Source organism: Aythya ferina (genome assembly GCF_964211825.1).
Source record: "Aythya ferina genome assembly, contig: HAP1_SCAFFOLD_75, whole genome shotgun sequence".
Lineage (NCBI taxonomy): Eukaryota > Metazoa > Chordata > Aves > Anseriformes > Anatidae > Aythya > Aythya ferina.
Window position 1 is genome coordinate 199,336 of NW_028181436.1, and position 24,268 is coordinate 223,603.

Sequence of the window (24,268 nt, forward strand, 5' to 3'; positions counted from 1 at the left end):
AGTTAAGGCTACAAGTACGTGTTAGGATATGGGTTATGGTAAGGGTAAGGGTTAGGGTAAGGGTAAGGGTTAGGGTAATGGTTAGGGTTAATTTTAGGGTTAGGGTGAGGGAAACATAAGGGTAAGTGTTAGGGTAATAGTTAAGGGTAAGGTTAAGGTTAAGAGTAAGTGTAACTTTTAGGGTAAGGGTTAGGGTTAATGTAAGGGTCAGGGTAAGGGCTGGGGTAAGGTTTAGGGTTAGGGTTAGGTTAAGGGTAAGGATTAGGGTAAGGGTAAGGGTATGGATAAGGATAAGTGTAAGTGTTAGGGTAAGGGTAATGTTAAAGGTAACAGTAAGTGTAAGGAGAAGGGTTAGGGTAAGGGTAAGAGTAAGGGTATTGGCAACAGTAAGGGTGAGGGTTACAGTAAGGGTAAGTGTAAGGTTTAGATTTAGGCTAAGGGTAAGTGTAGCAGAAAGGGTAAGGTTTACTGTAAGGTTTAAGGTTTCGGCTTAGGTTAAGGGTAAGGGTAAGGGTAAGGGTAATTGTACGAGTAATTGCTAGGGTAAGTGTAAGCGTAAGTGTACATGTAAGTGTTGTTGTAGGGCTTATGGTAAGGGTAAGGTCAAGGGTAAGGTTTATGTTAAGGGTAAGTGTAAGGGTAACAGATAGAGTAAGGGTAAGGGTAAGGTTAAGGGTACAAATATGTGTTAGGGTATGGGTTATGGTATGGGTAAGAATTAGGGTAAGTATAAGGGTAAAGGTAAGTGTAAGGGTACAGGTCAGGGTAAGGGTTAGAGTAAGGGTTAGGGTTAGGGTTAGGGTTAGGGTAAGTGTAAGGGTTAGGGTTAGTTTTAGGGTTAAAGTCAGGAAAATGTATGCGTAAGTATTAAGTTAATGTTAAGGGTAAGGTTAAGGTTAAAAGTAAGTGTAAGGTTTAGGGTAGAGGTTAGGGTTAATGTAAGGGTCAGGATAAGGGTTGGGGTAAGGTTTAGGGTAAGGGTTAGGTTCAGGATAAGTGTTAGGGTAAGGGTAAGGTTAATGGTAACCGTAGGGTTACGGTAAGGGTAAGAATAAGGGTATGGGTAATGGTAAGGGCGAGGGTTAGGCTAAGGGTAAGTGTAAGGTTTAGATTTAGGCTAAGGGTAAGTGTAGCAGAAAGGGTAAGGTTTACGGTAAGGGTAAGTGTTAGGATAAGGGTAAGGTTTAGGGTTAGGTTAAGGGTAAGGGATAGGGTAAGGGTAAGGGTTACGGTAACGGTAAGGGTAAGGGTAAGGGTTACCGTAAGGGTACGGGTACGGGTAGAAGTATGTGTTAGAGTATGGGTTATGGTAAGGGTAAGGGTTAGGGTAAGGGTAAGTGTTGGGGTAATGGTTAGGGTTAATTTTAGGGTTAGGGTGAGGGAAAAGTAAGGGTAAGTATTAGGTTAAGGTTAAGGGTAAGGTTAAGGTTAAGTTTTAGGGTTAGGGTTAATGTAAGGGTCAGGGTAAGGGTTCAGGTAAGGTTTAGGGTTAGGGTTAGGTTAAGGTTAAGTGTTAGGGTAAGCGGAATTTGTATGGATAAGGATTAGTGTAAGGGATAGGGTAAGGGTAAGTGTTCGGGTAAGGGTAAGGTTAATGGTAACCGTAAGTGTAAGGGTAAGGGTTAGGGTAAGGGGAAGAGTAAGGGTAAGGGTAGGGGAAGTCTAAGGTTATGGGTCAGGGTTAAAAGTTAGAGTAAGGGTTAGGGTTAGGGTTAGGTAAGGATAAGTGTTAGGGTAATGGTTACGGTTAATTTTAGGGTTATGTTGAGGGAACATAGCAACAGTGCGCGCAGTCGCAGAATATACCAGGATGTGCTGAGTAATCCCAGAATTAGCAAGGTATAAAAAGGGACCCTGGCAGGGGTGAGGTGCGTGCCGTTGGCGGAGCTGAGACTCCCCGGCTGCCCAGTGCTGTTTTGCTTGATGTTTGCTTACTCAATAAATTTCTTTCTATGATTAATACAATGCTCTCTGAAAATTAATTAAGGGGGCAACTTATAACACTTTGGACGCTCAAAACCCAAACCCAAAAACTTTGGACGCTCAAAACCCTATCCCGAAAACAGGACGCTCAAAGCCCTAACCCAAAATCATTAGGATGCTCCAAGCCCTAACCCAAAAACATTCGGACGCTCAAAACCCAAACCCAAAACATTAAGATGCTCCAAACCCTATCCGGAAAACATTAGGAAGCTCAAAGACCTATCCCAAATACTTAGGACGCTCAAAACCCTATCCTGGAAACACTGAGATGCTCAGAACCCTATCCTCAAAATTTAGGACGCTCCAAACCCTAACCCAAAAACATTAGGACGCTCAAAGCCCCAACCCAAAACATTAGGACGCTCCAAACGCTATCCTGGAAACATTAAGATGCTCAAAACCCTATCCTGAAAACTGAGGATGCTCATTACCCAGACCCAAAATATTAAGATGCTCAAAACCCTAACCCAACTACTTAGGATGCTTGAAAGCCGATCCCAAAAAATTAGGGCACACAAAAGCCTAACCCCAAAAATTAAGATGCTCAAAATCCAAACCCCCAAAATTAGGATACTCAAAACCCTGGCCCTGGAGAACCTAACCTGAAAAAAAAAAAAAAAAAAAAAAAAAAAAAAGATCTTAAAACCCTAACCGTAAATAACTGACCAAAAATAAAACCTTAAGACTCTAACCCTAAAAAACATATCAACACTACAACCCAAAAAACTCTAATACCCTAACACGCTAACCCTGAAACCCTTAAAACCCTAACCCCCAAATCCTTAAAACCCTAACCGTTAAAACTCCAACCCTAAAAACCTTAAAATCCTAAACATAAACCCTGAAACCTCTTACCCTGCAACCCAACCCTAGTGCCCAATCCCTGAAACCTTAAAACCCTGAATCAATCTGTAGCAAATAGCATAGGCTGAGTCGAGGATCTCAGTACAGTAGCATTATTATTCGAGATTACAATGGCGGGTGTCCCACAAGCAGGAGGGTGCCTACTAATTCCATACACAGTTTATACACTTTTTTTTTCTGCTGAGGACCGGGACCCTCCCGACCCTCCCCTGTTTCCCCTTTAACTGTGCTATTCAAGGTTCATAATCTAGCTGGTGCTTCACAGAAAATACACAGCTGCTGGCCTGTTACAAGTCACATTTCTTTTGAGGTTTTTACTCTTTGAGGTGGTAACGTTTCTTACGCCGTGATTTCCACCTAATTGCTGTAAGGATTCTGGTTGTCTGCGTTTTACAAGGTTGTCTGTTATAATAAATAAAAGTCCCAAATAGGATTACAATCAAAGTTTACAATTCACTGAATGAATAGAGGTAAGCAAACAGTGCTGGGTACGCCGGGAGTCTCTGCTCCACCAAGACGCGCACCAGTTATACACCAGTTACCTCCCTTAAGGGATATAGAGAAGCCCTCTCAGATACATCCGTCCTACTTCTCCTGCATGCGGCCGGAGGTCGGTCTAATTCTGGTGCTGTTGGTGGTGGAAGCTGGGGCAACGGTGGTACTGGTGGCGATACCACAGCCACCGGAGGGGGAGCCGCCGGGAGTGGATTGTTAGGATATGGAGGTGGTAGCTTATCCAACGGCTCACGTTTATCTTCTTTTTCTTTTTCATGTTCTTCTTGTTCTTCAAATTTCTTACCTGCTTTTAGTGTAAATATTGAGGCTGGAAAAGGACGTGAAGTCCTCCTGATCCATAATCCTGCATAATCACTTTCTTCCTGGCTAAAAGGTTCCTTTGAATTAACATGGATATTTAAGGCCTGGCAAATCCAGTCTTCGAAGGATCCAAAAACAGGCCAAAAGACATGTAGTCTTAAAGGCTCCTTTGGCCATTCTGTCACACAATACTGGACCATTTTTAATTTACTTTTTCCTTTTCTGGGGTCCCTATCATTCCAATTTCGAATCGTTATTCCTAATGGACTTTCTGGTGGTATGACTGGTAATTTGCTCCCTTTCTTCTGGTCTCTGGTCTTCGATTTTGTCTGACCCATCTAGGAATTTTACTCTGGCAATTCCCACAGCCCTTGGTTACCTTAGTAAGAGTGTCTTGCAGGGGGTCGAGGACCTATCACACACCCACAAATCCTATAGGAATCCCTTCGGTCCTTCACCGGCCAAGTCCCTCACGGGAGATTGGAACCGCGGTTAGAAGACCTCCACAATCGCTTCAGAACTAAGTTCCATCTCAGTCACACTCTTACACACACAGGCAACCGAACCCCACCCAACCGAACAGTATACGCTTTAAATGCTTACGACTCCGTCATCTTCGTTCGGATCTTCACGCACACAATTATGGGCAAAATATAGTGCTGCAGCTGGCAAGGGAGCTGAAAAAAAGAATCAGAAACTTTGCTTACCTTTATTCAGGTTCAAGATGCCATTAGTTCCGACCTGACTCAAACAGCAGCCACCAAATGGTGGGGGTGCCTCTCCTAGATCAAACCAGAAATCAGGAACCAAAGCCCTCCCGGACGAGCGCCCTCTTGTAATAAATGACTGGGTCCCAAATAGGATTGCAATTGAAATTTACAATTTATTAATTGAATAGAGGTAAGCAAGCAGCGCTGGGTGCGCCAGGAGTCTCTGCTCCACCAAGACGCACACAAGTTACATCAGGCGGCTGGTTTTTATGCTGCTAGGCTAATACATATTCATTACTACTTCTACAAAAGGCAGGGTTATTCTAATTAGTTCCCAGAATCCAAACCCTCCCACTGGTGCAGGCGTTATCAGTCTCCGGTGGTCCCTCTGGGGGCCGCTCGTACTGAAGGCTTGTAGTCTTCCTCCCAGGCTTTTCTCTTGTCCATCTCCTTTGTCCATCTTGGCTGGATGGCAGACACTTGCATAGTGTCCCATGCAACAGTTGTAATAGTTAGCAGTTATTCTGAAACCCCTTTGTTCTCTTATCCCCTATTGACCCGAATTGCTGGACCATTCCTTTGCAAGATTCAAGAACTATATATATTAACCACTCTGGTTTTCTCAGACTTTTCATCATATCATGCGGCCCTAGCATTGTTCCATATTGACACGAATCCGATGAACTCATTTCACACTGTTAAGCTGTCTTATCACTGCAAGCATATCTCAATACCACCTTCCTTCCCTCTACAGGATGTAACTGCGCAAAAACAACATTTTTATTCCCACAACCTTGATCCCCTTACCCTGAAATCCTTATTCCCCTTAAACCTAACAACTCTAACCACAACCCTAACCCTTATTATCAACCCCCTAACGCTAATGACACTGACTTTAATCCAAACCCCAACCTGCCCCTAACCCCAGACAACCAACAACGAAACACACACACACAAAGATGGAAACTACAAAAAAGGCAAAACCCACGATACAGGCCCCAAATCACAAATACGCAACCAAAATGCTACAGAAAAGCCCCAGATGCAGGCCCCAAATGCTACTGCTAGGCCTCAAAAGCTCAAGATGCATCCCAAAGCAAAAATGCAGGCCCCAAACGTTACAGAAAAGCCCCCAAACCCAGGCTGCACAAGTCTACAAGCAGGCCCCAAACTGCCAACAGAAGCAGGCACCAACCACACCCAGATGCAGACCCCAACTGCCCACAAGCAGCTCCTACCCCACCACCCCCTCCCAAGAACTGGACTCCACCCAGACACTGGCCCAAGACCCGGACCCGACCCCCGCCAACCTCCCTACCCTCCCCCCGACACAGGTGTACAAGCAGCTCACAACCCGCCCCTTCAGAGACCGGTCCCACTCCCCCCACCCCCCCCAAGACACGGGATGCGGAGGTGTACAACCAACTCCCAACTCCCTCCCCCTCAAAGGGAGGCCCCAAAGACCCCCAAATGGAGGCTCCTAGAGTAAACAAACAGCTCCCAACTTCCCCAGGCACAGTCCCACCCCGCCCCCCCAAACACAGGCCACAAAGGTGTATAAACAGCCCAGACCCCCCTCCAAGACCATGGCCCCTATAGTGTACAAGCAGCTCCCAACCACCCACAGATGCAGGCCCCAACCCTTCTCAAAAGGGAGGCACCTAGAATGCATGAGCAACTCCCAACCAGCCTAAACATAGGTCCAAAAGTGCACAAGCAGCTCCCAACCCCCCTCAAATACAGACCCCAAAAGTGTACAAGTAGCTCCCCCCCTGAGACAGGACCCAAAGGTGTACAACCAGTTCCCAACACCCCTGAGACACAGGCCCCAACCCCCCCCCCCAGACACAGCGACCCAAATTCTACAAGCAGCTCCTAACCCCTGCCAGGCAGGCCCCCTACCCTATACAAGCAGCTCCCAACCCTCCCCCCCCCCCCCGAGGGAGGCCCCCAAGCCCCCCACAAACACAGGCCCCTACAGTGTACAGGCAGCTCCCAGCCACCCCCAGATGCTGGCCCCAAAGTTGTACAAACAGCTCCCAGCTACCCTGCAGAAACAGATTCCTACATTGTACAAGCAGTTCCCAGCCCGCTAGACACAGGCCCTGACCCCCCACAAATGCAGGCCCCAAAGGTGTACAAGCAGCTCCCACCCCTCCCCCAGACGCAGGTCCCAAGCCCCCCCCCCAAACACAGGCCCCTACAACCAGCACCCAACCCCCTACCCCCGATGCCAGGCCCAAAGGTGTAGAAGCAGCTCCAAACCTCCTCCCTCAACCCAGGCTCCAACAGTGTACAAGCACCTCCCAACCAACCCTCCCCTTCCCCCCCCCCCCCCCCCCCCGCCCCCTGACACAGGCTCCAAAGGAATACAAAGAGCTCCCACCCCTCCCCCAGATGCAGGTCTCAACCCCCCCCTGCCCCCAGAAGCAGGCCCCAAAGGTGTAGAGTCAGCTCCCAACCCCCTCAATGCCGGCCCCTAGGGTCTACAAGCAGCTCCCCCCTTGCCCCCAGATACCGGCCCCCAGACACAGACCCCAAAAGCCTAATCACAGGCCCTGAACTCTAGAGGCAGGCTCCAAAACCCAGGACAAAGCCCCAGTGGTTCGAGACAGGGCCCAAATCCCAGACACAGGCCCCAAACGCTAAACATATGCCAAAAAAAGTATTAGTGCTGGTGCCAAATGTTACAGACAGGCCCAAAAGCCCGAGATGCTCAAGGCTGAGACGTAACTTGGCTTTCTGAATTACTGGAAAGCAGCTTTCATTCTCAGATAATTGTGTGCAGGCTAGATAGGATGGGGCTTCAGGCACCTCTTCACCTGAGGAAACACATTGCCATCAGGCACCGCTGTGCCAGACAAGCTTGTTCTGCTAGAACACCCTACTCAGATGCACTGTGGCATTCAAGTGAACTGCTTTCATGCAAATATAACGACTGATGTTACAACCCACCTTGCCTGTGGCACCTGATGAACAGAAGAGTAAGCCACCGCAGCGCTTCAAAACCATCCCTGCACGTGCCGCTCCTTGTCGCTCTCTGGCCTTATCTCATATCCTTATCCACTTCTGTGGAGAGCCTGCCACAGCACCTGCAAAGCAAGACGGACACCTTTCATAGTCACCTTGTGCTACTTGGTCGTTCTGCTCCAACCCAGCTCATGACCAGCCCCTCTTCTTACACAGCTCTTCAGAGTGCAGTTTGCTCCTTTGAGCCTGTGCGAGACACCTGTGAAAGAAAAAGAAACGCATAGGCCGATGCAGCATCCAAAGACACAGCACAACTAGGTAAGTTACTCTCATCTGCTCCCTTACCTCTGCCGCTTACCAGCCCCCGAGGCAGATGCTTCAATCTACCCTCTTCAAACAGTTACAACACCTCTAAAAGACAAAGAGGGGATGCCTAGAGGAACAGTGAGACCTACAACACAACAACTGCTACATCTGTTCCTCACTCACCTTGCCAGAGGCAGCTCTGCGCGTGACATCCCAGGTTGTACACTGCGTTACCTAACCCTTACCGTAACCCTTACCCTAAACCTTCTCACCCTTACCATTACCCAAATCCTTACCTTTACTTTTTCCTTACCCTTACTCTTTCCTTTAACCATAACCTTACCCTTACCCTATACCTTACTCCAACCCTTCCCCTTACCTTCCCCTCCCCCTTACACTTAACCTAACCCTTACCCTTCTGCTTCCCCTAAAACATATCCTAACACATTCCCTTACCCTTACACTTTCCCTAACCCTTTCTATTACCCTTACACTTACTCTTGCCCTAATCCTTGCTTGCACCCTTACACTTATCCTAACCCTTACCCTTACCCATACTCAAACCCTTACTCTAACCCTTACCCTGACCCGTACCCTTACCCTTACCCTTAACCTAAGCCTAAACCTTAAACCTTACTTTAAAGCTTACCCTTTCTGCTACACTTACCCTTAGCCAAAATCTAAATCTTACACTTACCCTTAGCATAACCCTCACCCTTACCATTACCCATACCCTTATTCTTACCCTTACCGTAACCCTTACCTTTACACTTACGGTTACCATTAACCTTACCCTTACCCTAACACTTATCCTGAACCTAACCCTTACCCTAAACCTTACCCCAACCCTTACCCTGACCCTTACATTAACCCTAACCCTTACCCTAAACCTTACACTTACTCTTAACCTTAACCTTACCCTTAACATTCACCTAATACTTACGCATACGTTTTCCTGACTTTAACCCTAAAACTAACCCTAACCATTACCCTAACATTTAACCTTACCCTAACCCTAACCCTTACTCTAACCCTTACCCTGACCTGTACCCTTACCCTTACCCTTGCCCTTATACTTACCCTAATTCTTACCCATACCCTAACACATATTTGTACCCTTAACCTTACCGTTACCCTTAACCTTACCCTTACCCTTACTCTATCCCTTACCCTTACGCTTACCCTTAACATAAACCTTACCCTTGACCTTACCCTTACCATAAGCCATACAACAACACTTACATGTACACTTACGCTTGCACTTACCCTAGCAATTACTCGTACAATTACCCTTAACCTTACTATTAAGCTAACCCTAAACCTTACCCTTATCCTAACACTTACCCTTATCCTAAACCTTACCCTTTCTGCTACACTTACCCTTTGCCTAATTCTAAACCTTACCCGAACCCTCACCCTTACCTAAATCTAACTAAAATCTAACCATTACCCTAACGCCTCACCCTTACAATATACATATTTTTACCCTTTACCTAAACCTTTACCCCAACCCTTACCTTGACCCTTACATTAACCCTAATCCTTACACTAAACCTTAAACTTACTCTTAACCTTAACCTTAGCTGTAACCTAATACTTACTCTTACGTTTCCCTCACCCTAACCCTAAAATTAACCCTAACCATTACCCTAACACTTACCCTTACCCTAACCCTTACTCTAACCCTTACAATTACCCGTACTTTTACACATACCCTTACACTTACCCTTACTCTTAAACTTACACTAACCCTTACCCTTAACTAAATCTAACCCTTACACTAAACATCATCCTTACCCTTACCATTATCCCTTCTCTTACCCTTATCCTAAACATTTCCCAAACCCTTACCCTTACATTAAACCTAACCCTTACCATAACTCTTAACCTTATCCTTAAACTTAACCTAATACTTACCCTTCCGTTTCCCTCACCCTAAACCTAAAATTAGCCTAACCATTACCCTAACACTTACCCTTACTCTAACCCTTACCCTGAACTTAAGTGTAAGTGTTAGGATAACGGTAACCTTAAGGGTGACCCTTAAGCTTATCCTTAATGTTTATGGTTAGGTTAAGGGTAATTGTACGAGTAATTACTAGGATAAGTGTAAGCGTAAGTGTACATGTAAGTGTTGATGTATGGCTTATGGTAAGGGTAAGGTAAAGGGTAAGGTTTATGTTAAGGGAAAGTGTAAGAGTAACGGATAGAATAAGGGTAAGTGTAACGGTTAAGTGTTAGGGTAATGGTTAGGGTTAATTTTAGGATTAGGGTGAGAAAAATGTAAGGTTAAGTACTAGCTTAAGGTTAAGGGTAAGGTTAAGGTTAAGAGTAAGTGTAAGGTTTAGGTTAAGGGTTAGGGTTAATGTAAGGTTCAGGGAAAGGTTTGGGGTAAGGTTTAGGGTTAGGTTCAGCTTAAGGGTAAGGGTTGGGGTAAGGTTAAGGGTATGGATAAGGATAAGTGTAAGGGATAGGGTAAGGGTAAGGGTTAGCGTAAGGGTAAGATTAATGGTAAGGTTTATGTTAAGGGTAAGCGTAAGGGTAACGGATAGAGTAAGCGTAAGGGTAACGGTAAGGTTAAGGGTAAAAATATGTGTTAGGGTATGGGTTATGGTATGGGTAAGAGTTAGGGTAATGTAAGGGTAAGGGTGAGTGTAAGGGTATGGGTCAGGGTAAGGGTTAGAGTAAGGGTTAGGGTTAGGGTAAGGGTAAGTGTTAGAATAATGGTTAGGGTTAATTTTAGGGTTAGGGTGAGGGAAACGTAAGGGTAAGTATTGGGTTAAGGTAAGGGTAAGTGTAAGGTTTAGATTTAGGCTAATGGTAAATGTAGCAGAAAGGGTAAGGTTTACGATAAGGGTAAGTGTTAGGGTAAGGGTAAGGTTTAGGGTAACATAAAGGGTAAGGATTACGGTAAGGGTAAGGGTACGGGTAGAATTTGTTAGAATATGGCTTATGGTAAGGGTAAGGTTTAGGGTAAGAGTAAGTGTAAGTGTATGTGTAAGGGTACGGGTCATTGTAAGGGTTAGAGTAAGGGTTAGGGTAAGGGTAGGTGTTAGGGTAATGGTTAGGGTTAATTTTAGGGTTAGGGTGAGGGAAACGGAAGGGTAAGTATTAGGTTAAGGTTAAGGGTAAGGTTAAGGTTAAGAGTAAGTGTAAGTTTTAGGGTAAGGGTAAGGGTTAATGTAAGGGTCAGGGTAAGGGTTAAGGTAAGGTTTAGGGTTAGAGTTAGGTTAAGGTTAAGGTTTAGGGTAAGGGTAAGTTATATGTATAAGGATAAGTGTAAGGGTAAGTGTTAGGGTAAGTGTAAGGATAAGGATAAGTGTACAAGTCAGGGTAAGGTTTAGAGTTAGGATTAGCGTTTGGGTTAGGGTAAGGGTAAGTGTTAGGGTAATGGTTAGGGTTAATTTTAGGTGTATGGTGACGGATAAGAAAGGGTAAGTAGTAGGTTAAGGTTAAGCGTAAGGTTAAGGTTAAGAGTAAGTGTAAGTTTTAGGGTACGGTTTAGGGTTAATGTAAGGGTCAGGGTAAGTGTTTGGGTAAGATTTAGGGTTAGGGTAAGAGTAAGTATATGGGTAATGGTAAGGGTAAGTGTTAGGGTTAGGGTAAGTGTAAGGTTTAGATTTAGGCTAAGGGTAAGTGTAGCAGAAAGGGTAAGGGTTACGGTAAGTGTAAGTGTAAGGATAAGGTTAAGGTTTAGGCTTACGTTAAGGGTAAGGGTAATGCTTTGGTAAGGGTAAGATTAAGGGTAAAGGTAAGGGTTACGGTAAGGGTAAGGGTACTGGTAGAAGTATGTGTTAGAGTACGGCTTATGGTAAGGGTACAAGTAGCTCCCCCCCCAGAGACAGGACCCAAAGGTGTACAACCAGTTCCCAACACCCCTGAGACACAGGCCCCAACCGCCCCCCCAGACACAGCGACCCAAATTCTACAAGCAGCTCCCAACCCCTGCCAGGCAGGCCCCCTACCCTATACAAGCAGTTCCCAACCCTCCTCCCCCCCCCCCCCCGAGGGAGGCCCCCAAGGCCCCCACAAACACAGGCCCCTACAGTGTACAGGCAGCTCCCAGCCACCCCCAGATGCTGGCCCCAAAGTTGTACAAACAGCTCCCAGCCACCCTGCAGAAACAGATTCCTACATTGTACAAGCAGTTCCCAGCCCGCTAGACACAGGCCCTGACCCCCCACACATGCAGGCCCCAAAGGTGTACAAGCAGCTCCCACCCCTCCCCCAGACGCAGGTCCCAAGCCCCCCCCCAAACACAGGCCCCTACAACCAGCACCCAACCCCCTACCCCCGATGCCAGGCCCAAAGGTGTAGAAGCAGCTCCAAACCTCCTCCCTCAACCCAGGCTCCAACAGTGTACAAGCAACTCCCAACCAACCCTCCCCTTCCCCCCCCCCCCCCCCCCCGCCCCCTGACACAGGCTCCAAAGGAATACAAAGAGCTCCCACCCCTCCCCCAGATGCAGGTCTCAACCCCCCCCCCGCCCCCAGAAGCAGGCCCCAAAGGTGTAGAGTCAGCTCCCAACCCCCTCAATGCCGGCCCCAAGGGTCTACAAGCAGCTCCCCCCTTGCCCCCAGATACCGGCCCCCAGACACAGACCCCAAAAGCCTAATCACAGGCCCTGAACTCTAGAGGCAGGCTCCAAAACCCAGGACAAAGCCCCAGTGGTTCGAGACAGGGCCCAAATCCCAGACACAGGCCCCAAACGCTAAACATATGCCAAAAAAAAGTATTAGTGCTGGTGCCAAATGTTACAGACAGGCCCAAAAGCCCGAGATGCTCAAGGCTGAGACGTAACTTGGCTTTCTGAATTACTGGAAAGCAGCTTTCATTCTCAGATAATTGTGTGAAGGCTGATTAAGGAGCTATTGGGGAGGCAAGGACAATCCCCATACAAGGACTGTATATCTCGAAACAAGACACTGGAACTCATGATAAGGAAGCGGCAGGCGGACAGAGAAACGAATGTAAGGACTATAACTCTTGAAACTGGACATTGGAATTCATTATAAAGATACAACAAACGGGAGAATTGGCAACAACCAGCTCTTGCAATTAAGAAACATGCCAATTCAGCAGATTCCTGACCAAAGGTGAAAAGTACACTGTGAGGAAGACTCGGGGTCTTCCTCCCAAAGACCCCTGCCCACGTCCCAAAGACCCCTGCCCACAATTCTTGGAAGGCTCTGCGCAGGCGCAAGGTGCCAAAAGGCTAATTAGCATGAGAAGCGAGGGAAGGCGGGGATAGGTAATGCATATGTATAGGTGCTTGTAGAATATTGATAGATTGATTGTATAAATTCAAGACTGCTTTCTGCTTTGGGTATGCACGATAGGTGGAGAGATCCCCCGTGCATCCAGCGCAGCAATAAAGAATATACCACTTAAAGGAATTTCGGCTTCGATCTTTGAATCAATTTGGCGACCCAGATGGGACAACCTCTCTGCCGGACCGCAGGACCCGCTGGGAACAGGACTCCCTAGGGTACCCCCGGGATTTCCCGGAGGGACGCCTCGACTCACCGGATCACTGCGGAGGCAGACAAGGACCCCATCATTGTAAGTGAGTATATTCTTTATTCTGGTTTGGTTTTCTGGTAGACCGGTCATCTGGAACTGTCTGTAAGTCAGAAGGTGATCTTCTGCGAGGCAGTGTTTGGTATATACTTTGTGGTTAGCACCATAAGTACATGTTTGGGGACCTTAAGGAAGGAGCTCGCTTTAAGGTCCATCTGGAATTGTGTTGTCTATTTCGGTTTTCTGACTCATGGAGTATGGTATTTAACTCTGGTTATTGTTACTGCGATTTTGGCTATTTTCCTGGTGGTAATAGTAGGTTCGTGGCATTGTTATAAGAAAGATATCGTTACGGTGTTACACAGTTCGGTTTTCTGACTTATCGCATGTGGAATTTGACTCTGACTATTGTTACTGTGATTTTGGCAATATTGCTGGTAATAGTAGTTTTGTGGCATCGCTACTGAAAGATATTGCGTGCCCGTATTTTTGTGAGTGATACGTTTTGTGATACGCTTTTGTAAGTAACATGTGTATTCTGAAAGTGTAAACTGGAAACTGGGGGGGCAAACAAGCAGTGAAATTTTAAAGAAAAGTGTGTTAGGATGTGTTTTAAGTCACTGGAAGGATATTGGAGGATCTGCCGGTGGAAGTGTGAACAGGAAAACATTGATAAAATATCGTAATCAGTGGTGGCCGCTTTATAAGCTGGAATGTGGAGAAAAGTGGCCCCTAAATGGAACTTTAAACTATAATATTTTGCTACAGTTAATGTTGTTTTTTGAGAAGCAGAACAGGATGAAATGTTGTATACTGATGTTTCAGCATCTTGGTGGGAAAAGGTAGGGAATTAAGTTGGCCCCTGACTGAACCTTTGATGTTGGCATTAGAGAAGTACAGGCTGGAGAAAGATAAAGGAAGTGTTAAAAGGGTTGTTGAAAGTGTTAAAGGTGTTTGAAGTTGAATGAGCAGGGAAAGAGGATGTAGGAATGTTAATAGTTCTGCCTCTGCCCGAGGCAGAGATCTTAAAATCATGGGTGTTAGCCCTTTAGGGCAAAGGGACCATGATCGGTCCGAGAGAGTTGTCACAGAAACAGAAAAGAGGTACACTCTTAAAACAACCTGAGTTCATGTGCGAGCTCAGATTGCTGATGGGACCGTTCAAGGAACTGTGGACAATTGCATTCCCCGACCGACCCCCACTAAGACCCGAATCATCCTGAAAATTATGAACGGTTAAGTAAATACTAAAACCTGGATGAATTGGGAATTGAGAATATGCTTCCAACAAGGTCTAAAAGAAAGCCCTATGGAATTTTTGGACCAACTCTGAAATGTAATGAAAATAAATAAATAAATAAATAAATAAAACAAAACGGTTTGGACCTGGCTTTGGAGGACAAATTGACTAGCCTTTTCCTAGGGTAATCAACCCCTGATTTCAACAGGAATAACGGGGACCTGGGGAATCTACCCTAGCGGATCCTCCACTGGTTATAATGAAGCTAGCGGAGGAATGGAAGTGAAATTTCTTATTGCTATGGGGCAACGTATTCAGTTCTAAATCAAGCATTAATGCTTTCACAGAATTATTATGTTAGGGTAAAAGGTGTGTCGTGGTTTAACCCGGCCGGCAGCTAAACACCACGCAGCTGTTCGCTCACCCTCCCCCTCCCTCTCTGGGACGGGGGAGAGAAATGGAAAGTGAAGCCCGTGAGTTGAGATAAAGACAGTTTAATAAGACAAAATAATAATAATAATAATAATAATAATAATAATAATAATAATAATAATAATAATAATACAATGATGATAATAGTACCACTACTAATAATGTGTACAAACAAGTGATGCACAATGCAATTGCTCACCACCCGCTGACCGATGCCCAGCCTAACCCCGAGCAGTCCGGCCCCCTCCCCCTGGCTAGCCACCCCTATGTATTGTTTAGCCTGACGTCAGATGCTATGGAATACCCCTTTGGCTAGTTTGGGTCACCTGTCCTGGGTCTGTCCCCTCCCAGCTCTTACTGCACCCCCAGCCTGCCTGTTGGCAGGACAGAGCAAGAAGCTGAGATGTCCTTGGCTTGCTATAAGCATTGCTCTGCAACAATTGAAACATCGGGGTGTTATCAGCACTCTTCTCATCCTAAGCCAAAACATAGCATTCTCCCAGCTACTAGGAAGAAAATTAACTCTGTTCTAACTGAAACCAGGACAAGGTGTAACCGAAAAGGCTTATTTTTGTGAACCTTTGAAGTACAAGTTAGGGAAACAATGGGGCATACACAGATTTTTATCTATGCCTAGCTCCTCATGGGCACTCTTAGGTAGAGATTTATTAGAGCAAGTAGGAGCAGAAATTGTCTTTGAAAAGGGGAAAATGGAATTAAGAACAGGAGAAGAACAACTAATAAATGTGTTAAGCTTGGCACTAATACAAACTGACCCTAAAAGTGAAATACCTTTAGAGATCACAGATCAAGTATGTCCAGGAGTTTGGGCTACTGAAGTCCCTGGAAGAGCTAAAAATGTGACCTTAATGATTATTAAATTAAAGCCAGGACAGAAACCCGTTAAGGTTAAGTAATATCCTTTGAGGATAGAAGATAGGAAAGGAATTAAAGAGATAATTGATAAATTTTTACAGTATGGATTATTGATTGAATGCGAATCAGAATCCAATGCACCCATATTGCCAATTAAAAAGGCAGATGAAAAAGCTATAGGCTAGTTCAGGATTTGAGGGCCATAAATAAAATCACTGAGGATATATGTTGCGAGGACATTTGTTGTCGACGGAAGGAAGACACAGACGCTCAATATGAGTGATCAGTGAACCTCGATTTATTGGATAGCTCAGTCGTCTTTTATCTAATTCAATATAATTAGCTCATACATATTGCAAAAGCTAAGCTCATGATTGGTTAGTGCATTTCTCTATTCTATCAGCTAGTTTCCCACCAAAGTAACACAGTTAGTACTTTCCCAGCATACCAACAGATATCATGTTCTTGTACCTGAAACCTCCCTGAAACCTCCCTAAAACCTCCCAGAACTTACATTCCTTCCCAGGCCGCATTCACGTATTTTCTCAGGCTTATTTACGTACTTTCTCAGGCTCATTTGAGCTGTGTTCGATACTTTGTTAACTTGCGGCCTCCTAGCTGTGCAATGTTCACATGGCCTACTTCGCTTAACCATTCCTCCACAATTCCCCCGTTTTTATTTTGGGCTACAAACACCTTCTCTGTGAGTTGTTCTAGTTTCCTAGATAAGCAGCTAAAGACTACCCGTGCAGCAATTATAATCAATACAATTATAAGCAAAAGGCGAAGTCCCTCTTTGATTAAGTTAAAAACCCATCCCCCTACATTTCCAAAGACAGATTTAAGCCAATCATCAAACCAATTATTCTGTATCGTAATTTTTTGTGTATGATCCATTAACCATTTCAATTGATTGTGAATTGATTGCCCATGATCAGAGAGATTAAAGCAACACATTCCTTCTACATCTTCACACCCATGTCCTTGAGCTAATAACAAGAAATCAATAGCGGCCCTATTTTGTAACACAGAATGTCTTATGCTCTCCATATCTTGCGACATTTCAGAAAGAACTTGTGTTGTTACATTTGATTGTTTAACAGCCCAACAAGCAAGCTTATTAATGTTAGTCAAAGCATGTGCAGTTCCCACACCAGGCACTAAAGAAGCAAAGAATCTTTCTGCTGGACCCCACAGTTCTACACCATCATTACAGTCAGAACCCAAAGTATTTAGATCTCGTTTAATTCTTCTGCTCCCTGTCGAGTTCTTCCACGAGTGCAAATCTGGAACGAAAAGTGTGAGTCGTCCTAGGTAACACGGACCCCCAAAAGCACTAGCTGGTATCCCTTGCCATGCACGGTCCCCACAGATTAAAAACATACCAGGTGGCAAAGCTTTGGCCTGACTTTGAAACCAGATTGAATTGGTATCACCTATTCCATACGCCCCAAATGGTACACTAATATTCCCGGTGTTGTTCCATCCACAGTAATGTCCATTGGCCTCAAATCCAAGGGTCCTCGATGTTATGTTGGTCCAGTGCGTTTTATTTTGTTTCCCTTCATGGAGTACAAAGCATGTTTGTGTCCAGTTACTACTGCTATTCCCTACTACCACAGACCCCAGGAGATCCAGTTCTTGAGGGTCCCATGGCAATGAGTTATTAAGAGCTTGCAGGGCAGCAACTACTCCATCCGAGACATTAGCAGAAAGGGATCTACTAAGTAAAGTAACACTGGCAGAGTATGGTGCTAACATTTCACTCAGTTCCTTTGGATCCCCTATTGGAACCCCAAACAAGCATGTTCTAAAAGGATCAGATGCAGAAGCAAGAAACAGACAAAATGAACTCTGTCTGGTTTCATTAGCCCAGGTGACCCACATATTCTGCTGAGGGTCAATCTTCCCTAAGATAGCATTACCATGTCCAGCCATTATTATAACTGATAGCATAATCAAAGTCCCTTGTTCTGTTACTTCAGCCATGATCGTTGTCATCCTCTTCTTTCTTCGATGGCTGGCTTTACACACCGACTAGGCACCCAGGTCGGACCTGTAGGGGAAGAGACACATACATAACCTCGTCCCACATAAATCACATCAGCAGGCCCTAACCATTGCCCTGTTTTCATATCTCTGTACAATACTCTCATAGCACATTTGTTATCATTTTCAGATTTGGTATAATGACGTGCTACAGGTGGTTCGTCATGTTCCCCAAAAACACACAAATGATTCAGAACAAATAGAGTCTTGTCTACCCTTTCTCTAACATCAATAATGTCTTTAAACCTTTCTAAATATTGTTTAACTGTTCCATTAGCCCTTTCCACAATAGCCTGACCAGTTGGTGAATGTGGAATACCAGTAATATGTTTAATGTCCCATAGTTCCATGAATCGCTTGAATGGCCCACTAACATAGGCTGGACCATTATCAGTCTTTATAGTCTGTGGTACTCCCATTACTGCAAAACAACTGGCAAGATGACGTCGTACATCCCGAACTTTTTCTCCAGGCTGCGGTGTAGCCCAGATCATGTGACTATAAGTGTCTATTGTTACATGCAGATATTTCAATCGTCCAAATGCTGGAACATGAGTAACATCCATTTGCCACACTTCATTGGCTTTAAGCCCTCTGGGGTTTGTCCCGACTCCGAGTCCCACCCCTGAATTATAATTACTACATATTGGACAAGCTTTTACTATCGCTTGTGCATCAGCTCTAGACAGTTTGTAAGCCCGCGCAAGTCCCTTAGCATTCTGGTGAAAAATAGCATGAGCCTCCCTAGCTCTACAGAAGGGAGATAATGGCGCTTCAGTGGCTGGAGCGGCAACTAATTTATCCGCCCGAGCATTGCCTTCTCCCAGTCCCTCCACCCATTGGTGACTTCGTATATGTATCACCGCATAGGATTTGCTTCTCTGCGCTATAGCAAGCTGTAAGCTAGTTAATAATTCTGCAAGGCGTTCATTTTTTACATCTCTTAAAGCAGAGTCCTCTATACGATTAGCTATACCTACTACATACAGAGAATCAGATACTACATTTAAAGGGGCATCTTTCCATTTTATAAATGCCCATACAACCGCATAGAGCTCTAATGTCTGTAATGAATCGTTGTCCTGGCCCTTTAAAATTTGGTGTTGCCAGCCTTGTTCGTCTTTCCATGTTATTGCAGCAGACTTGGAGCGCTTTCCAGCGTCCGTGAAAACAGTTACTGCATCTGCTAACGGAGAATCCGACCGCTTGGGCTGGGTTATCCATGCTTGGTTTTCCATCCATGACAATATAGTTGATTGTAATGTCTTTGCCACTATTGTGGCGCCATCCTGTAATAATGCAGCTTGTAGTTTTTCAGAATTCTGTATGTACCATTCCAAGTCACCTGGCTTTATTGGTACCCAGATTGTACTTGGTGGAACTCCGTCTATTTGTAGTATCCGATTTCTTCCTTTCTTTATTAATTCTGACAGCGTGTCAATTTTTTCTTGAATTGTTCTTCGGGGTTGCAATGGGGGAGCTATCCACTCCAATACCACAGTTTCCATTTCCTTTTCCCCCGTTTTTATTTTTTGCTGTGTGATAGCACCCATCAAGTGTTGTGGACCACACAAAACAGTAAAATCCAGTGGCCTGTCAGGTATGCGTCGATGTGTGACACGCGTTGTGATCAGTGATGCAATTTGTTGTAATATTTCCGATTGTTGTTCTGATAATGTCACCTTTGCGGCAGGATCAGTTCCTTTTAATAAAGGTCGAAGGGAATTCAACAGTTCATTTGGAATTCCGACCACTGGCCTAATCCACTGTAAATCTCCCAGCAGTTTTTGAGCATCATTGAGAGTTGTGATGTTCGATTGGATAGTAAGTTTCTGAGGCGGAATAGTAGAATCTGTGATTTTCCACCCTAAGTACTTCCAAGGGCTTGTCTCCTGAATTTTTTCTGGTGCAATTACCAGTCCCATTTGTTTAAGAGCAACTGCCAGGGCATTTTTCTGTTGTAAGGAAAATATCTCCTCCTGAGCTAGCAAAATATCGTCCATGTAATGGTAAATAATCGTTTTTGGCCATGTGCGGCGAATTGGTTGAAGTGCTGCATCAACATAGAGCTGACATAAGGTAGGTGAATTACGCATGCCCTGAGGTAACACAGTCCATTCAAATCTCTGATATGGTCCTTCACGATTTATAGCAGGAAGTGTAAAAGCAAACCTCTGTTTATCATTGTCATGTAATGCAATTGTAAAAAAGCAGTCTTTGAGATCCACAATTAGTAATTTCCACCCTTCTGGTATCATAGCAGGATTAGGTAATCCAGGTTGCAGTGCTCCCATAGCACACATCTGGTTATTAACTGCTCGTAAGTCATGTAGCAAACGGTATTTCCCTGATTTTTTGGGAATCACAAAAATCGGAGTATTCCAAGGGCTTGTTGACAGTCTCAAATGCCCTTGTTGATACTGTTCCTGTACTAATTTATGAGCATGTAAAAGACTTTCCCGTTTCAGTGGCCACTGCTCAACCCATACAGGTTCATCAGTTTTCCATTTAAGTGGGATCGGGAAAGTCCAAGCAATGGCCACACCTAAAAATTTTGATGATCTGTCGTGAGAACTGCTCCCATTTGGGCAAGGATATCTCGCCCCACCAGCGCTTGTACTCCTTCAGGTAGTGATAAGATGGAGACACTGCATTGTACCACCTTATCACCTATTGTCCATTGTAGCACTGGTGACCGACGAGCAAGAGTCACACCTCCTACTCCCGAAACTGTAGCATTAGACTCAAATGTAGGCCAATGTGAGGGCCAATCCTTTGTGCTGATTATAGATACATCAGCACCAGTGTCCAACAATGCCTCAATCTGTATTTTCTCATCCTTTAAACACACAGTGACATTTTGTCGTGGTCTGTGTCGCATACCAAGTGTCAATAAAGCCACTTTTCCCGTGGAGCCAAATGCTCCCAGTCCTCGATCCTTTGCAGATTCCGATGCTAATGATTCAGCAAGATGAGGCAAAGGAATTAACTGTGCCATTTTTGTGCCTTTCGGCACATGAATTGGAGGAAACATTGCAGAAACCATAATTTGTATTTCCCCAAAGTAATCCTTGTCAATAAGTCCAGTTAATATTTGTAATCCATTCATGGTGGCAGACGATCTCCCTATTAACAAAGCTCCCACAGGTTCCTTATTAACAACAACTGGTCCAATAAGTCTTGTTTTTACCCTGGTGGGTCTCGAATCCAATAAAGTCACATCGACTGCGGTTGCCAAATCCAGGCCGAGGCTCCCTCTGGTGGCTGGTCGGAGAAAAAAGGATTCGTCGCAGTTGGTGCTGGTGCTGTTGCCGTCGCTGCCGTTGTCGTAAAAGCCACTTTTTGTGTCGTCGCGGGGCGGCTCCTCCCGCTGCTCCGGCCGTTTCCCGACGCATTTCGGCGGCATGCTGAAGTGCTGTGAGTATTTGTTTGACAATTTTGGCACCACACAGATTCTATTTTGCAATTCCGTCTAATGTGTCCCGCAACACCACATCGAAAACAACGATATTGCGGTGTCGATACTCGGCTAATAGGACGTCCACCGGGGGTTTGCAAAGGAGCAAGGGCTGCAAACACTTTTGACTGTTCTTTCATGTTATCACCTAATTGTTTTACTGCTTCTACTAACATAGTCTGTGGACCTACAGGTACCTGAGACATTCTTTCCAATCCTTCCTCTATTGTCCAAGTACTCGGTAACGTAGCTAATATACTACGAGTTGAAGGGTTACAATTTTGGAGTGCACATTGCTTTAATATAGTGCCTTTAAGATAATCAGGAACTCCCGCTGCTTGTATCGCATTTGCTACCCGATCGATAAACAACCCGAATGGTTCCTCTCTGCCCTGTTTAATTCCCATGTAGGACGGCATTCCCCCCGGCTCTCTAATTTGTTCTAATGCTCTTCTGGCTAGATTCATTGATACCTTAGCTTTGTCTGGTCCCAAGAGTGCCTGCGCCTCTGTTCTAAAATATGGTCCCACACCCAGTAATTCGTCTAATGTAACACCATACAAGGGATCCCCAGGCGCGCGTATTATCGCTACCTCTTCTTGACAGATACCGTGCCAATATGCATTAAACAAAAGTTGTTGATGCTGTGTCAAGATTAGTTTCATTATGCTACGAATATCTCCTGGGAGCAGAATATTTGTCCCCCAAATATAGTCTAACATTTGACGAGTAGGTTCTCCCTTTAATCCAGACTCATTTACTGTAGATCGTAATTGTGTTAATAATTTCCAATCTAAATTAGTCAACTGAACCTGTACATTTCCCTGTGCATCTGGAGGTGAATACACCACCGGATAGGCTGTTGTTATTTGTGCTGCTATTTCAAGATTCCCTTCCTTCATTGCTTCATGCGCTATTTTTTTCCATGTCTCCTCCCTGTCCTGTACATTGATTCTAAATGGACTTGTTGAAAATGAATTTGTACCTGACTCCTCACCCACCCTTTCTCTGTTCTCTGATTGTACGGGCGAGGGTGCAGGCGGGGCTGTCGGTGGCTGTGACTGTGAGGGTTCTTCTTCCCCTGATATGGGTACCGAAGTCCCTTTTGGAATTGTAATTGTTCTATATGATGGTGGAGAGGGGTAAGCTTGTTCCTCAGCTCTTTGCTGAGTAGAGGAAGAAGCAGAAGCCCCCCCCTTCTGACTGGATGATCCTAATCGTTCTGTTGCAGCAGCAGCTATTTTTTGTTCAGCTTGATGTGTTGCTAATGCATTAGTTACCGCCCTCCATGGCTTCATCAATTTCTTTGCTATTTTATTATCACTAATTACTTCATCAAATAATTTATCCCCAAACTTCCTCCACTCTGCTTGTTCAAACACAGTATCAGGATCTAAAAAACAACCCTTAACTACCCCATAAGCTAATAACTTTGGTAATTCCTTTTTACAACATATATCCTGTGTGCCCCGCTTTTCTAAAAAGCATTTGAGCAAATCATACGCCGCTTGTCTCTCCATACCTTTATATACGTCGGTACCGTTGCAGCCTTTGCAAAGACCTCGGCGACGCTTTCCGGCGGGACCCTCTATAGGCTCATCCCGGGTGCGAGGACTCCCTTTCCGAGCTGCGGGTGCGGGTGTAGGTATTCCAGGTTTCTTTTCCATTCACCTTTCAGGCCTCGGGTACGGGGATTCAGCAATTTGTAATCCTTTTCACCTCCTGAGCTGCGTTGCAGGACCGGTCCTTGTATTCCGTCCAACCGTGGCTCGCAGGTACAATTCCAGCGCAGGTTCAACTCCAGCGAAGTCCCTGTTCCTGTATTGCAGGTCCCTGTTCGGGCGCCATTTGTTGCGAGGACATTTGTTGTCGACGGAAGGAAGACACAGACGCTCAATATGAGTGATCAGTGAACTTCGATTTATTGGATAGCTCAGTCGTCTTTTATCTAATTCAATATAATTAGCTCATACATATTGCAAAAGCTAAGCTCATGATTGGTTAGTGCATTTCTCTATTCTATCAGCTAGTTTCCCACCAAAGTAACACAGTTAGTACTTTCCCAGCATACCAACAGATATCATGTTCTTGTACCTGAAACCTCCCTGAAACCTCCCTAAAACCTCCCAGAACTTACATTCCTTCCCAGGCCGCATTCACGTATTTTCTCAGGCTTATTTACGTACTTTCTCAGGCTCATTTGAGCTGTGTTCGATACTTTGTTAACTTGCGGCCTCCTAGCTGTGCAATGTTCACATGGCCTACTTCGCTTAACCATTCCTCCACAGATATACATCCAGTAGTGGCAAACCCTTATACTTTGCTGACTAAATTAAAGAATAGTCAAGTCTGGTTTACCGTACTGGATTTAAAAGATGCCTTCTTCTGCCTAGGCTTAGCCACAGAAAGCCAAAACCTATTCGCCTTTGAATGGGAAAATCCCGATTCAGGCAGAAAGACGCAGCTTACGTGGACATTACTACCTCAAGGATTCAAGAATAGCCCCACTATTTTTGGAAACCAATTAGCAAGGGAACTCGAAACATGGATACCTCCGGACACTGAAGGTGCTTTGTTACAATATGTAGATGATCTCTTAATAGCTACCGAGACTAAAGGGAGTTGGATTCAATGGACTATAAGTCGTCTTAATTTTCTGGGTTTAAATGGATATCAAGTCTCTTGACAGAAAGTCCAGCTGGCTCAACAAAGTGTGACCTATCTGGGATTTGACATTTCGGAAGGACAACGAGAACTAGGAACTGAACATAAGGAAGTCATTTGCCGGACTCCAGAACCTCAAATGGTAAAGGAGCTACAAAGCTTTTTAGGAATGACAGGTTGGTGTCGCCTTTGGATTTATAATTATGGACTATTGGTAAAGCCTCTATGTGAATTGATAAAGATTAACCAGTCAAAGTTAGTCTGGACTGGAGAAGCACAAAAAGTCTTTAAACAACTTAAACAAGAATTGATGATTTTGAAATATCAAGCAATATTGGTAGAACAGGACGACGTGGAAATTGTGATAATTCATATTGTGAA

At 44.9% G+C, this 24,268-nt stretch overlaps 1 protein-coding gene and 1 long non-coding RNA gene across 2 annotated transcripts; both read right to left on the minus strand.

Annotated features, from left to right (window-relative positions):
• Positions 1–4,619: 4,619 nt before the first annotated feature.
• LOC311428409 lies at positions 4,620–7,723 on the minus strand. Its single transcript, XR_014687709.1, has 4 exons — positions 7,689–7,723; positions 7,556–7,602; positions 7,329–7,465; positions 4,620–4,852 (listed from the first exon to the last, which is right to left on the minus strand). It is a non-coding gene; the product is annotated as an uncharacterized lncRNA (long non-coding RNA).
• Positions 7,724–16,000: 8,277 nt separating this feature from the next.
• LOC311428408 (uncharacterized protein) lies at positions 16,001–22,857 on the minus strand. The gene is made up of 2 exons (XM_084539874.1): positions 22,746–22,857; positions 16,001–17,773 (listed from the first exon to the last, which is right to left on the minus strand). Exon 2 carries the CDS (start codon positions 17,716–17,718, stop codon positions 16,291–16,293), a length of 1,428 nt encoding a protein of 475 aa, XP_084396000.1. The 5' UTR covers positions 17,719–17,773; positions 22,746–22,857; the 3' UTR covers positions 16,001–16,290.
• Positions 22,858–24,268: the final 1,411 nt, after the last annotated feature.